At 38.4% G+C, this 17,195-nt stretch overlaps 1 protein-coding gene across 1 annotated transcript in view; it reads right to left on the bottom strand.

Annotated features, from left to right (window-relative positions):
- The window catches only part of LOC128531719 (serine/threonine-protein phosphatase 2A 55 kDa regulatory subunit B beta isoform-like), a 52,064-nt gene extending 37,560 nt beyond the window's left edge, over positions 1 to 14,504 (bottom strand). Inside the window, exon 1 of the mRNA XM_053505823.1 lies at positions 14,223 to 14,504. Coding sequence (XP_053361798.1) covers positions 14,223 to 14,301 — 79 coding nt within the window. The 5' untranslated portion in view covers positions 14,302 to 14,504. The remainder of the gene's footprint in view (positions 1 to 14,222) is intronic.
- Between the last annotated feature and the right edge of the window lie 2,691 nt (positions 14,505 to 17,195).

Here is a 17,195-nt window from a genome sequence, read left to right as displayed (position 1 = left end):
AAGCCTAATATCCCCATGAGGTCAAACCTGTCAGATATTGCTATCCATGTGTGAAGAATTGGTCCCTCCTCACACACACACACACACGCACACACACAGTCACACGCTAAAACATCATTTAACAAGTGATGTCCTTGAGCTAAGTCCTTAGGGAGATGTAAATAGAAGCTCTCAGAGCTCAGGCCTTCCCACTGAGTCAGCAATTCCCTACATTACACGCTAGTCATGCCTCTCTCTCTCACGTACACACACACACACACACTCCTCTGTTTCTAACAGCCTGTTTGACTCAACCTCATCCTTGTCATGGTGCATCACACATGCCTCCCTCATCACTCCCCCTGTACATCTGTACAGTGTTGTATAATGTAGAGTGCAGCAGACACTGGGTTTACACTGGAGCTGCTATTAACAGGGACGCGCTATTGATCAAAGCTCTGGAGAAACACAATGACGCTGCGCAGGCCTCTGCTGCACAGAACACAAATGTACAATGTCATTTAAGCTCTCAGTTCAGCCATGTGTGTCTGAGTGGGATGGCTGAAGTCCAGACAATACAGAACCATGGATGTCCTGGAAAAATAAACCGGATTTATGACCGTTCAGACAGTTTTTTTTTTTTTTTTTACATTTCAGAACCGATTGAAGAGAAGCTGTTTGCAAAAGCTGAGGCTAGGTTTTAAGAGTTTGTTCAAAGGCTACACAAGATGCAACACACAAGCAAGCACTCAGTTCTCAGCATGATATCAATGCTAATAGAATCTTACACAACATATGATGCTGATAAACACTTACTCGAGCACTTGCATACATGTCTAATATTACGCACACCAACTAACCCGAGCATCCTTTCGTTAGTGTCGATTATGCCATCCATTCACCCCCCAACCACACACACACACACACACACACACAGCGTCAGAGTTCCGGCTGTGTTGGCTAGCTCTTAGAGTTTCCTGGAAACACACAGAGGGTGACGTCCAAGTCAACTCTCTCTCAGCAACATTCACATGCTAATATTTTTAAGAACGCGTCTCTTTTCGGAATAAATTGTTTATGATAATATGGTATTCTGAGTAAAGTATAATAAAAAATATAACTACTAAAAAAGTATTTTCCTCTGTTGTTCCATACAGACTTTTCTTGAAACAATTCACCTCAAACTGATTAAACTGTTTAGAAACCCAACAAAACAGTTTGTTATACCCAGTAATCTTTGAGCTTTGGATTATTCATACTCCGTACATTATAAGGATCAGCATTTCAGATTAAAAACAACAACAACAACATATATATACATATTACACTGCTTTCTCAGAGTATTAGATCCAGTGGCTTTAAAAACAGACATCCATAGAAAATGGCTAGAGTAGACTCCCCTTCAAACATAAAAGGCACCCTGCTAAACATTACACAAAAAAGACCTAAGCACTAGGCTACATCTTATAAAGTGCACTAGCATGATGAATTCAATATTATTACCTAATAATGAATGGAAAAATCCAACATCACACAGAGGCCAGAAAATAGCTTGTTCATACACAACCTTACATTCTTACTGTTGGAACTGAGCTAAAACATTTTTAACATGAGAAAGTTCTGTTGTAAGAACAATGTCCTACTGGGTTGGCCTACTAGGGTGGCACTGGCTAGCCCTGCTGCCCCTTAAACACAACACGCATTACTTTCTGTAACTGCTTATTTCAAGAAATTTGTCTTTAAATGACCAGTATCTCCTTCCTAACAGTCCTGTTCACACTTCACAGAGCTAACTGTCTGAATCAAGGTGTTGGCAAGTCACAGGAAAATTAATTAGGAATAATTGGGGTCTGTTTAACAAGAGTCCTGGATTTCATCAGAATTCTTCAACGACTCCCCTTCTCTCCCTAATTTAGTTTTGGTTCCCTCAGTTAATTCCATTAAATTAACATTGAGAACTGTCCCAGAGCAGCTTTACAGAAATCAAACAAGATATCAATTATGAGCAAGCCAGAAGAGACCCTGAGATGAGACAACAGGAAGATACTTTGAGAGGAACCAGTCTCAGGATTACAACACAATTTCAGAACTCTGCCTTATCATACAACGGATACCAAGCAAAGAGAGAGTCAAGCCATCCAACTGTATTTGTTCAACTGCATTACATGGTGGCGTAAGACAGTCAGAGGAGCTTAGAGATGCCCACAATGGTGTCGTTGTGACCGAAGAAAGAGAGAGAGAGAGAGAGAGAGAGAGAGAGAGTATGCCATGCCTTCCACAAAGACAGCAAGGCCAATTTTGTTCTCTTAGAGAGCTGGCTCACGATCTCCGGATGATACGGTGATCACTTTTCTATTCCCGGAATTTGCAGTCACACTTAACCACCTGTCAGTCTATGACCACTGAATTCCCTTGTAAAAGTGTGTGTGCAAAAAAAAAGCTCAGAAGAAAAATGTAGAAACTGAAACTCTTAAAGGAAAGCAGCATCTCTGTGGAGAAGGGCTATTGTGAAACAGGTGTTATTGTCTTGGTATGGCTTTTGTCTGTGGTCTGGCTATATGGGCCATCACTCTACAATCCAAGCACGACTGTCTGAGTTTCCACTTCACAGTTTTGGTGTTTATTTAAAGCTGGTTTTCTGTTCTTCTTCTTCTTCCTACTCCTCTGTCTCCTCTACATGCTATTACTTTTTCTTCTTTATAATATACTGTAGCCTATAGCGCCATAATTCTGGTTCAACTCTATAATAAAGCTAAGTCATGAATGCTTTCACAGGGCAGATGTGATAAGAAAAAGTGCACAAGACATACATAGGATAGGTTTGTGCTACTGGTGTGCATGTAAACAGTCTGTAATGTGTCTTTATATAGGTATTACAAGCTGGTCTCTCTAATTTCCACTCATTAAACATAACTGGTAAAAGCAGGCCTGTCAGGCACCATGAACAGATTTGGATGTGAATACAGAGTCGATTTGCAGAGGGGGTCAGATAAATCTCCGGTAACAAGCTAACCTCTTTTTTTTGTGCAAGAATATCTTAAGTACAAAACCATATAAAAGAAGTACTCATGACAACTGATCACCTATGGAGCTTTTAAAAAGGCTGGCTGTGTATACATGTCTAACAAATAAAATGGCAGTGCACCTCCAGACAGCATAATAGTGCATAATAGGAGAAGATAATAAATACTTCATGACTCAGAGGTCATAACAGTATTCCCATATGCAGTTAGTTTTTCTAGTCCTTCATTTCACCTAGAAAGAGAGAGAGAGAGAGAGAGAGAGAGAGAGAGAGAGAGAAAATGAGCTTAAATGAGACATAAAAACAAAATAGACCCTGCTGCCTTGTCGGTTAATATTTGGTTATCACCCAGCATATCACTGAAGCTTTGACTTACTGAGTGTAGACAAGGCCACACAGCTGTCCTTGTCCTTGGTGCTGAATATCATCAATACTATCTGAAATATGTGGTAACCAGCTATTAACTTTTAAACTGGATTACTCTGCATTGTAAACTTCATTGTTTTCAAAATGTTATATACACCAATAAGATCTAATACTAACACCACACACCATTACCACATTAATATTGATTATGAATTATATACCAGCAAATAAATTTTAGGATTATAGGCTCCCATGGCTCACCCATCGCCGCAGAGTCTAAAACTCAGACTGTCTGGTCCAATCCCACAGAAAAGTCAATGCAGCACAAATTGCTGAAAAAAGTCAATAGTGGCCATGATGGAAAGGTACCAGAACACCCCATGCCCCACAGCACAACATCCATGGGGCCCAGCAGGCTGGCAACCTGTCCTCCAAACTTTTTACATCCAAATATTTTCTAGCACTGATGGGATGATCCATGAAATGAGACACCACACCAAACCACAACCCAAAGCACCCAAAGGATTCAAAGGATTATAATGTGATAAGGTGACCAAATTCCTGGGGGAAAAAAACAAATAGAAATGTTTTTTAGTGGGAAAAAATACCATAAACTTCAGTACCATGCTATCCACTTGTTTTCCAACTGTTAAAACCATGTTTCCAAAGCATATACAAAAAATGACATGTCCCACAGAGCACCATGAAGGCTATGGAAAAAAATGAGGCACCATAATAAGATTACCAAGTGTAGCCAGTTCCTACAACCCTGACGAAAGAGGTCAGAGAAACACTAAAGGATCTATAGAAATTCCAGGTCACTTAGTACTGGTCGCTCCTTACAATTGACATAAATTATTTGTCCGGGCAAAACAGAAGACCTTTCTCATAGAAAAAAAAATATTTGAAACCTAAATCAAGCCAAATGATATGGCAAAATTTGGTGTTATGGTCTAATAAGACCAAGGTATATTTTTTTGAACATAACTTAAGTACATTTATTTCATTACTGGCTGTATCATTACTGTACCTAAGTACTGTACATATTTTACATATCTGTACTTTACTTGAGTAGTTTTATAAGTGGATACTTTTTCAACTTGCACCCAACTATGTCCTATAACAAATACATGTACTTTCTACTTCATTACATTTTTGCATTACGTACTCTACTTAAGTGGTGTGAAGTTGCAAGGCAGTAATATGACTGCCACCTGTTGACTATTATGGATAATTGCATGACTTGCATGATCTTATGTAAAATGCTTAATCACGTAGCAGGTATTTAAATTTAAAAGAGGAGATAGTTTCAGACAGTGACAAATCAGCACATGCATAGTTGGGAAGAGAGAGAGAGAGAGAGAGAGAGAAAAGCTTTTGATATGGCTTAAGGCTACTGTTAGCTAATGCAGGCTCAGTACAGGCTTAATACTTTTTTAAATAAAAAAATTTTTATAACGGTAAGTACTTTGGCATTTTTTATCAATTAGAATTGTAAATAGAGGACCTATACTTAAGTAAGATTTTATCTAGGGTACGTATAGAGTATATCTACTTTTACGGAAGTATAAGATTTGTGTGCTTTTACCTAACCCTAACCCTCTGAAGATATGTTTGGCACAAAAACAAATAAGCTTATCATTAATCCAACACCTAATACAAATGACTTTGGACCTTATGTGATCAAGTTAAGGCTTGTGAGGTTGTGCTTAAATGTCCTCAATTCTCAATTTCTCTTTATAAAATATCATGATTAACATAATAATTGTGTAGAACCTTTAGCCTAAAAACAACAGAAAAATGAACATTTCCATAAATTCTGGTTCAAAGAGAGGGCAGAAGGCATAATAACATGATCGGGAACGGGGGCATCACGAAAACAAACCAGTAGTCTAGTGTTAGAATGGCTGACATTTTCTGTTGATTCTGAAAATGAAAGGGAAAGGTGTATTTTTGAGTAATGTGCAAAAATCTCCACTACTTGCGGCTAGATGTTCATATTTTAGGTCTTTTCCCTTTACAATGCTGAGTCATAAGACAGAGCACCGCTGAATGGGTGGCATTTATTCCAGTTGGTTTTCACATCCACAGACAAAAAGCAAAAATGGTTGCCTGATTAAAAATAAAAGTATCTTCTGGTTCTTGGTCAATGGCTAGGACAGTCTATTTCCAAAATAAACCAGGATACTGTAGTTGAAGATGAGGAATTAGAAGAAGAAATTCAAACTCTAATCAGTTTTTTTTTCATTATCACATCATGGAACAGTAAAGGAACATATACAAAACACAATGTCTTGCTCTAAAATGCCTTTTTTAGTTCATCTAAATGCCCCAATAATCTAAAGCTTAAAATGTATAAGAATCAAAACTCTTTTTCGTCCAAATGAAGGCAATCATATTATTCATATAATTCAAGTTATTGTATTATACAACATGTTGCATAATTCAGAGTAATTGTATAATACAATTCGAACTGTTAGCGCAGAACAGGGACAAAAGGCTGCTCATTCAGACAGATCACGGCACACACTCTAATGCTCATAGATACACACCGGTGCACTGAGTCGTGTGTTAGTCAATTTTCCTTTTGCACTTAAAATGGCACAATAAAGCTCTCCTACAAATTCAGCACATCCTTATAAAAAAAAGTGAGAGCAAAGATCCTGAGAGCAAGAGAGAAATATTGTACTATTGATAACCTTACTGGAGGACTAAAGATCTTACAAACTACAAAAGATTTTTAAAAAGTGCGTGGGAAGGCACAGAGGTGTCACATGTTATTTTGCTGATTCATTTGCTGCTTCCAGTCACTGGTCCAGCAGAGCCCTTCTGAGAGCTGAGTGTTCCCTGGCTGCACAGGACACACAATGGAGCTCCTTATCTCTGAACACTGCTGCTGAGTCTCTTAAACTAAAGCATTTAGAATGAGATTAAATATAGCTAGCCTTGTTGCCTCCCTGCCGCGCTTACTCTCATCTCCTCTGGAGTGTTTCTGAGTCAGCTGACCTGGTGTGAGTCTGCTCTCATGGAGCAGTACTGCGGATTTCCTCCTCTGTATTGGTGTAGTCTGTAGACTAGTCAGTGCCTTACCAACCCCTATCACCACACTAACACACACATAGAGCAGGAAGGCCTAGAAGGGCAGCAGTGGCACCTGTCCATACGGCCAGGAGAGATCCACAATCTACAGTATATCAGCTGCTCAACCAATGTTAGTTTTAAATTTCACTGAAATATATTTGGTAATAAAAAAATGCTTATTATTAAATATAAGCAGATCAATTTTTGCTAAAAACTTACTTAGCTGCAAATTATCTAGAACTAAACCCTGAACATACTGATAGAGGCCTACAGGAATTACGCTGCCCCACTCAATCTATAAGACTTTCAGTGGCAGAGACACAGTAGACAGAAAAAAAATATTGCTTTTAATGGTTATGACTTTAAAACCAAATTGAGCTAAACACCACAATCTTGTTTTATAGCAAACCATTAGAATTAAACAGCTGACACCAAACTACACACTCGCGCAATTTGGAAACTCCAATTAGCCTAATCTGTATGTCTTTGGACTGGAAAACCAGAGCACCTGGAGGAAACCCACTACGCAACTCCATGCACATAGACCCTACGCAGGGATTGAATCCTGACCCTGGAGATACCACTATGCCACCATGCCACCTTTGATTATCAATATTAATGTGTTCATTATAAACCAGTAATCTGGTAACAGGATCATGGGCACCTAAGGCTTACCCATGCCCACAGGCACCAAATGCAAGGTAATCTGGTCCAATCCCACAGAAAAACAGGTGCAGCTCAAATTGACATCGCAGACAGCAATTTAATTTTAAAATAGTCTACATGGCCAAAACAACGTGGACACTCCAAATAATAACAGTTCAGGTTAGTTCAGGTGTTTCAGCCATACCCATTGCTATGAAAGTCTTGCACAAATTCATGATCTCTCCACTGTCAAAAAAAAGACAATGAAAAAGACAGGACAGAGGGAAGCGAGGGCAGGAGGCATAATAACATGATCGGGAAAAGAGGCATCACGAAAACAAACTGGTAGTCTGGCAGGAGAATGGGTCGTACTGAGGACCACAGTAAGGTTAACATAGTAGTGTTTGGTTTGTTTTGACACAAGTCATGAAATAGTATTCAATGTCTCAGTAGCTCCACACTGCTAAGTGAAAAGCTGGATTGGTGTAACGCATGCCACTGGAGCAGTGGAAATGTGTTCTCTGGTGTGATGAATCATGTTTCACTATCTGGTAATTTGATGCAAGAATCTGGGTTTGGGTGACGCCAGCAGAGGGCTGCCTAACAGAATCCAGAGTGCCAACAGTAAACCTTGAAGGACCACAGAATAATGCCACAAATATTTTGTGTGTTTTAGAAAAACCTGTAGTTAATGATATTCACTCCTTTGCATACACCTTGACACACTGTGACAGGAACCACATCAGCTGTCAAGCTGTCAAGTTAAACTTGTGTATATCTAAATCTGCTCAAATCGAGCTTAGACTACAAACTAGATCACTGATGGGTGTTGATAAATGCTCTTTACTGCACATTGTGGAGTTATTCTAAAAAGAATCACTACATGGTGGCTTATGTCATAAATAAAGTCTGATTTAATTTAGTTTGGGGGCATGTCAATATTCATGTCATCCTACCCTAGTAAAATATCTACACTCACAGATTGCTGCTGTCAGGCAACCGCAAAGAGAGCTTACCAGCTGATGTTAGCTAAAATACATCTCTTTATGAGAGGTTTGCCTTTTTATCTGGTGCAATGGTCATAATAAAGTAATTGTATTCCTGTAATACAATTTATTAAATTAGTCATCATCAATGACTGATTATTAAATGCCTGGCTGCTTTTCAAAATGTAGTCGACAGTTTTACATAGTAGGTTACTGTACAATCGGTTTTATCAATACTCAATCTAGGCACAATATTTTGTGTGCACTGTGTGCTTTAGGGCACAGTCTTGAATTTGAAATGTGTGCACTGGAGGAAGCATGCAGCACAACCGAACTAATGAAGTGTGATAGTAGTTTTCCACCAGAGAGAACAAAATTTCTAAATCTCGCATCCTGCACCCTTAACCAGTTAATCCTTTGGGTCACATGCAACCATGTCCGTTTATGATTCTCATGACCCTGTAAAAACTTTACACTATAAACTAAAAGTTAGTCTGCAGCAGTTGAAAACAACCAAAAAACACAGAACATGACTGAATACACACTAAATCATCATTACACAAGTCATTTTTCCGTAATCTCCTTAATCACAGTCACAATACAAACACTTCCACCCTCTGAGGTTACTGACCAGAGCGCACACAGGGACACACACACATATCAACTTTAAGACCTCACAGTGTCCACCATAAAAACTATATTTATAAAACCTTCTGTGAGTGTAAGCCTGAACCTTGAAGCCCTGGCAGCGCTCTCAGTCCACACTGTTGTGCTTTATTTGCCCAGGTTACTGCAGTAGCATATTAATTTAGGTCAGCTGCCCCATTCTGCTCCCCCTCACACAGTTCATTCACTTCCTGTGCAAAAAACCAAGAGAACACTTCATTACCCAGCTGAATGGCAAGACAGACATGCTCCGGTTCGCCTTTAAAACTGGACAGATGACCATGCATAACGCTGTCCATCATGCTCGTCATCCAGTCCCTCAGACAGGTTGATGCATTAAAACAAAACGTAAATCCCTGCATGGTTTTGGAAAGGTTTGTGTCTTACTTGTCTCTTTAGAGAGAAGAGTCACTGCAAATCAATACAAAGCTATTCTGACTAACGGTCTCTTCCAGGATGGCGATGTCCCCATCCCGAGGGCAGAGTGAATGATGTGATGTGAATGGAAATCATTTACTATGGGCTTAACAATCACCTGATATTAACCCAACTGTACACATATGGAAGATCACGGAATACTGTGTTTCGACAGCACTTTTCACCACCATTATCAAAACAATAGTTAACAAAAAAATCATTTGGAAAAATGATATTTATCTCCACAGGCTTATAGAATCTACTTAAGGTTCATTGAAGCTCCTAATGTTGTCCTAACACTTTACTTAAAACATGTTTCGTTTGTTTTTCCTTTAAAGGTACAGTAATGTATTTTTCGGATATATTTTTTTATGCATATTTGTCACACTTAAGTGATTGAGATCATCTAACAAATGCTAATATTGCACAATACAAAACACATTTTTAAATTCTGATTTCATTTATAAAGGAAAAAAGTTGTCCAAACCTTTCTGGCTCTATGTGAAAAGGTAATTGCCCTTGCCTGAATTTAAACGAAAAGAAGACAAAATTCCTACACAGCGTTGTGAAAGAATTATTGCAAGTTTTTGCGAACGTTTGATCGCAGTTGTTGCCTCCAAGGGTGGCATAACCATTTATTACTGTAGGTTTAGGGGGCAATTACTTTTTCACATAGGAACAGGCAGATTTGTACCGTTTTTTACCACTTAGTAAATAACAAGAATCAATATTAAAAAACTGTATTTGTATTAAATCTTTTTTGTGATATAATTTTTTTGATGATTTCAATCATTTAAGTGTGACAAATAAGCAAAAAATGTGATAAAAATACTTTTTTACAGCACTGTGCAATATTTCATTATTTCTTTACCAAAGTTACCATCGATCTCAGACATTCTCCAATGTTAGTGTGTTAATCCTCCAGCTGAAATACCCCTCAGATAACGCAGTTTTTTTTCCATACCTCAAACGTTTCACTCTTCTTCCGAACTCACTGTTTCAGTGTCTATTTAAATGACAACCTGCGAGCCATGCAATGCTAGAAAACAAGGTGGAGCTGAGGGTTTCTTGGCCAGTACAAAAATGGGAAAAGTTTTTTTCTTTTGTTTGTATGTTCATACTGGAGACCCATTTAGATGTCTGAAATAGCATAGTAGGGCCCTTTAATTTAACAACCATCTGTAGATTCTCATCATCGAGCACCAGGTTTGCCCATCAACACCATCCTGAACCTTGGCAGCATTGGCAGCACTTTCTGATATTTTTTTGCTCATTATTTTACCTCGCGCGATGTTGCTAGCACCTACCATGCTGTTTGGTGAAACAACATACTGACACACCATGAGTCAACTATACTTTAAGTTTATTAGTCCCCTGATGAGAAGAGCTTGAGTATATTTCTGATGACAGACCAGATCAAATTAAGCTAGCATTGCTGTGCAGTTTCCACCAGGATAATTAAGTTTCAAGGAAAATAACATCCCTAAATGTACTGAGAAGCTGCAGATTTACAGTGGCAGTTACCAGTTGGCTGATTCAGGTATGAACTACAAGGGTCTGTCTCTCTCCGTCTCAAATAAACTCGCTCAGTGTGAGACCATGGGGGGGGAACAAACAGAGGAAAATCAAAGCGTGTGGGTACTATTAAAAAAAACACAATAAACGTCCTACCACGGAGTGCAGCAATGAAAACACTGTGCCGGCCAGTAAACACCCAACAGCTGGATGTAAGAGTCGATTTGAGTCATTTCAATCTGACGTCTTTATAGTCAGGCTCACAGGTTGTTTGACAATGTCTCAAACCAAAATGATCAGACAGAAAGAAAGAAAGAAAGGCAACTTAGTAGCATACTATATAACTCGTTTATTTTCTCATTATAAAGTTATAACTGAGTTGTTAATACATAAAAGTACAACATGAGGCACGATACTTTGTCATAACTTTTATTTGTGTCATTACTTCACTAAGAACTCCAGTGAATCTTGTTTGAGACACTGCACACCCCCAAAGCACGTACGCACTGTCACATGGTTTGTATAACAAGTCAGTGTGGGAAAGGAAACAGAATGGAAACAACTTTGAGACTTTATAAGTGTAATAAATACATGCAATATGGAGGAACAGTGAGCTCAATTTAAACATTATCATTGCAACCAGGCTAATGTTAAGTTATTTCGTTGCCGGCTTACTAAGGTTACAATTTTCTCACAGCCTCTACAGTTATATAGAAATTGCTCAGTAATTAATACTATTCATAGTATCATCAAAACCATTCATCAGTTTTTCCGTTTTTTTTGCGAGTCTTGGATTATAGTTTTTCTTGAATGCCTAACTGATATTGCGAATCTGACTTTAAATTGCAGGACACAGCACAGCAAAACTGAGAGCATTCATTACTAAGTACTCATCTCAAAAGTCACAAGCTGTACACGTGCATGTCCAAACAGATGCAGGATAATTATTTCCTCCCTTTCTGGCTCAGGATTCAGTTTAAACATCCTGTTCATACTGAGGTCATAAGCAGGCATTCTGTGATAATGGCTTTATCTTCTTACTTTGAACTTCCTCAATTATTCGTCAGATTGCATGGGGCTAGCAGTAACGAATGCCAAGAAAACGTACTTATAAAGCAGAAAAACTAAACAAAATTATTCATCAAACACTGGGCCATGCTCATAACAGAATATCTTTCTCTACGTATCCTTACCAATAGTTTTATTAATTCCTATAATTGCAATATAATACTGACAAATTAGTTTAGTCACATTTACAGCATTTGGTCACAATGTGTTACATGTCATACTTTTATGGAGTACTGTCCTCTATTATATGCTGTAATCACAATGTACTCACACTTTGCATAAACCTTAAATGAACAATATCTACTCAAGTCTTCATTCACAATTATTTTAATACATTAGAACACTAATATTCAGGCTTTGATTACATGAAGCGTATGCCATTTAAGGTCTTGTGCATCCAATGTTACCATAGAAACTATAGTTGATTAGAATAAGAGCTTTAATATAGATTTGTAATTTGAATTACAGCCGGAAGTACTTTTTAAACTAATCAACATATTTTGAACAACCAGAATTTAGAATTCAATAGCACTATGGTAAAAGTACTGACAATTCATTGAGTCTGTTCATTCATACATTCATTCATCTCCGGTTAAGGATTTGGTTGAAACGAGCTAAAAAGGTCAACGCTGGCTGCTCCATCCCCACTCACAGACTGTAGCTCCTTGGGAATCCCCAGATTATTTCCTGGCCAACTGTGAGACATACTGTAATCTCTCCATCAGATTCTGGGTCTGCCCTGGGATTTCCAACCAGTCACTTGTGCCTGATACAGCTCCTTTTAAGGTTCCCAAAACAATCTCATCTATCTGGTTCCTCTCAATTTAAAGGAACAGCGTTCCCATCTGATTCTCATCAGCAAGATTAAACCCTGCAGGCCTGAGCAGTAAGCTTATTTCCGCTGCTCATACTCACGACCTTAGTCTTTTGGTCGGCTCATGGCTTTAGGTGAGGACAGGGACATATTGTTCATAAGACATACCTGACTGACAATCCACAATCTGAGCTCTCGCTCCATTACCACGAGGGTGAGTCAAAAGGTACCCGCACTCTGGCTGTAGTATTGATTTTACTTAACTTAATCTTTTTTGACATAAGCTCCTTGCTTTTTAATACACTTTGTTTATCTGTCAGCAAGATTTCATATTGCCTCATTAAAAAATGCTTTAGGCTGAATGGCAAGCCATGAATGCACTGCTGTCTTCACTTCTTCACCAGAACAGAATCTTTGTCCTCGTAGGGCTGCATTCAGGGGAACAGGTAAAAGTTTAATGGTTCTCAGGCTTGCAGTAATGAATCCATGTCTCGTCACCATTAATCATTCTCTTTAAGAAACCTCCGGTTCAAATTTTGTTTGCAGACCCTTTTTCTACACTTCACACAAATTCTACAATAAATAACGGCACCAGGTACACCCTCGGATGAACCGATGTTATATGTTGACACCTGCACAGCAGTGACCGGGGATAAAGTAGCCTTGAACTGAAGGCACTATAAGACAGTGCTGGCAGGAGACGTTTTAATATAACCGGAGTGCGGATCATTTTTGACTCAATCTAATACAGCAACTTTAAAACCTAATGCATTTGTTTATCATATATAGCATATAATACACAAAATATGTGCGCCAAAGAAGCTACTCCTGAAGTTTATGCAACATGGAAGTGACCGATTTTGCTTTCCTAAAACTTTAAAGTTCAACTTCCTGGAGAGATGATTTCATACAGTATGTTTATTAATGTTTATTGCAATTTTTCAGCATTATACTGTCTCCCTTTAAATAATCATTTAAAATTCAAATTATTCATATTTTTATGATTATTGATACTAAAATTGATGTAAGCTTCGAGAAGCATATGACCTGTAAGATTGTGTGCAAAACTAAGGATTTTTCCCCAAAAAGTCTGTAGTGTCCGTAACCATGTCAAATCCATGTCAGATTCAAATCTTAACAATTTTGCGTTCTAGATAGATACACTTTTTCAGATTTATGTCTTTTCATGTGAAATCTAAAACTGGCCAAGTTTCACCTAAATGACAATTAAGATCTTTGAAATCTTTGAAATCAAAAAAGTTACAGACACTACAAAAATGGCATGAAATTGTCTTTAGCGAATGTGTTTCTTTTTATCTGATAAAAAAATAAATATGTAGGCATATAAAAAAAATACGAAGCAGATAGGAAGCATTAACTGTTATGAAAAATAGTGTTATATGATCCTATCTGAAAATTTACTTTCATCTGGGTGAGACACTTTTTAGCACCAACACCATGTTTTCCATCCCAGGATATGAGGAGTCACCTTGCAAAATCACATTTTGATCAGAATCATATTAATTAATTAATGAATTAGTCAAACTGTTTCATGAGCATAACAAGACTCGTGTACTGACTTTACTGTAAAACTTAAGGCAAATAAACAGCAACATGTAGGGAACATTTTCAAACATGCGCGCGCACACACACACACACATACCTTCGGCGTGGCAGGTGGAGGAGAGGATGATGCTCGGGGGTCGGAAGATGTAAGGCAGGTACCGGGAGAAACATTTCATCTTTCCCCAGCTGGTGTTCGCTCTGTCAGGGCGACGCGTCCCGCTCTGAGCTCCACATGAGCCGCGCTGTCGCTGCGTCCTGACCCGAGCAGGAAGTGAACAAACCACCAGCGGAGTTTCTCAAGCAGCGCTCGCACTCACCGGAAGTGTGGACGACCGCGGCTGTGTGTGTGTGTGTGTGTCCGTGTGTGAGAGTCTGTAGAGCCGTGTGTGTGTGTGTGTGTGTTTTCCTCTCCTCTCCTCTCCTCCCATCTCCGCTCTGGAGGTTGGACTGTTTACAGGGAGGGGCACTTCAGGGGTTATAGGTTTAATTCTGACACACGGGGCATCAGTTAGTGCCCTTAACACTGTATGTCACACAAACTGCCCCTCTCACCCCCTAAAACAGTCTACAGTCTTATACCTTTATACCAGCCTTATACTGCTTGTGTTCTGTGTAACTATTATTATTATTAGCTCCGTTCAAACATGCAGGAGAAAGGTCGTTTTATAACACCGAATATACCACCGAGTAGCTACTAAAGGACGTTACATGTAAAACGCATAAGAGTTGCTTGAAAGTTCTGCCAGTCAAATACTAAGTATAGCAAATGGCGCCCTCTGGTGGATAAGTTTTATATTCTCGCTCAAGTTAAAAGGGTTTAAACTGGGCAGGTGGAAGTTACACCCTGGATGGGGTGCCAATCTTTGGCAGGGCGCACACACATACACACACTCATATGCTCATTCACACAGTACGGGCAATTTTGGAACGCCAATTAGTTTAATCCTGCATGGTTTTGTAGGAAACTGGAGTACCTGGAGGAAACTCACCAAGCACGGGGAGAACATGCAAACTCCATGCACACAGACCTGAGACAGGAATTGAACGAAAATGGCGACAGTGCTAAGTCACTGTCCTGCCAAAATAGTACTTACCCTTAAATAATCTAAGTTATAGGGTTGAAGCTAAGTGATCATACAAGGTGTGTATACTACAGATTCTAAAGATCTGTTATGGCTGTTCTAAGGATCCATTAAAACCATATAAAATCTTCAGGTCTCATTCTAGGCTTTTATTTAGAGCATCTTTACTGAGTAATGAGTAATACAGTGCTGTGAGAAAAAAGCTTTTTTTTCTTAATAAAAGAAATTCTCATTTAAAAACACATTTTGTATTTGCTTGTGTTATCTTTGTGTAATATTAAATTTAGTTTTATAATCTGAATAATTTAATTGTGACAAATAAACCAAAAAAATCAGGAAGGGGCAAATAATTTATCTACTTTATATAATTTATATAATTATTTAAAGATTCTGTAAAGAGAAGTAAAGAGTTGTACATTTGACTATCTTTTTAGAGTAATAAGGTACCATATTATGCAATAAGGAGAGGTATTTTATTCCCCCTTTTCTGGGATTGCATGAGTAATTCTTAAGCATTTAGTACAAAAGTTGCAGCTTCTTAAATCGTTTAGTCCTATTTTTTAAATAAACCAATAGAAATATACAAAAAATAGTCTATACAAATACCACAAGCACACCAGTCTTCAGTTCTTCTATTAAATCTTTGGTAAATGAGTGCACTCTCAGTATACCATAGTCTATCATTTCAGTGTAAAGCTAATGACCATACTAAAAGCCATACATAAAATGTAATATAAATAAAGGGTAAAAACCTGAGTGGTCTGGACTGAAATTGTTTAATACCGTATAATCAGTTACCCCAGGAGGTACTGAGACTAAAGAGCCTCTGATGAAAGAACTGCTACTGTACATTAATCAGCAAAGTGAGTATGTGTGTTTATTCAGATTTATAATCCACCTATTTAAAGTCCACATAATATATTTTAAGATCTAATAAACAGAGCAGCGGGGTGACTGTAAGGCCCTAATGGTTGTGCCTTAAGCAACATCTTTTTTCATGGCATTAACAGGACCTCTAAATGATAATTACCACAGATAATGGCACAGCATGAGACAACCGGAGATGATGAATACAGCTGAACGTATTCTTCCATCCGAACGGCTTTCACTTGTTTTCACTTAACGCTTATTTATTTAGCGGGGGAAATGCCTATGCGGCTTAACTAGCATTTGTGATTACATTTCTGAGCAAAGAGCAATAAAAAAATCATTAAATATGACAGCCCATATTGTTCTGAATACAAATGAAATGTAAAAGAGAAGAGCATCTCCACGGGTCTCCTCCAGTATCCAAGAAGTCTAAAGCAGCTATTTTGTCTATGCAGAAGGCTCACCAAATGACCCCTAAACCTTGTACTGCAACAGAAGACAAGTGAGAAGAACCACTGTGGTGCTGTTAGAGGGGTATAAGCTTCGGGAACAGGTGCCATATGCCCTCATCCCCAGAGAATCAGCATATCAAAGAGTTGACTTTCTCTCTCTCTTACACACACACACATACACACACACTCTTCCTCACTGCCTGACTCACTGTTGGAAGCCCTGACTGGCTTTTTAAAGGAAGTACTAAAACCTCAATGAATATTTATGAGCCACCAGGATTTCTAATTATAGACTGACAAAGATAAAGATATACACAGTTAGGAAAATATGGACTTTGCAGATTACCAGCTAGAATTTACTGTCTATAATTTGGCATAGCTTAATGAGCTATGTTTCTAAAATAGTAATCAGCTTTAAATAAACCAAGTTATAAAGTTGAAACTGAGTTATTATACAAAGTGGGTTTACTACAGCGTTGTGATTAATTCATTCAATCCTTTATATGTTTTTCACAATGTTGATCTAGTTAAGGGTCACAGGCAGCCTAAAGCCTATCTGAAGGAGCTCCAGGTATAAGACTAAGATCAATTAATTGTGACATGTATCATACACCACAGTGAAATTATTTTTTTCATACATCCCAGTTGGGAATCTGGGGTCAGAAC

This window comes from Clarias gariepinus, chromosome 10 (assembly GCF_024256425.1).
Source record: "Clarias gariepinus isolate MV-2021 ecotype Netherlands chromosome 10, CGAR_prim_01v2, whole genome shotgun sequence".
NCBI classification, from domain to species: Eukaryota; Metazoa; Chordata; class Actinopteri; order Siluriformes; family Clariidae; genus Clarias; species Clarias gariepinus.
This window is presented reverse-complemented; position numbering and strand designations above follow the sequence as displayed.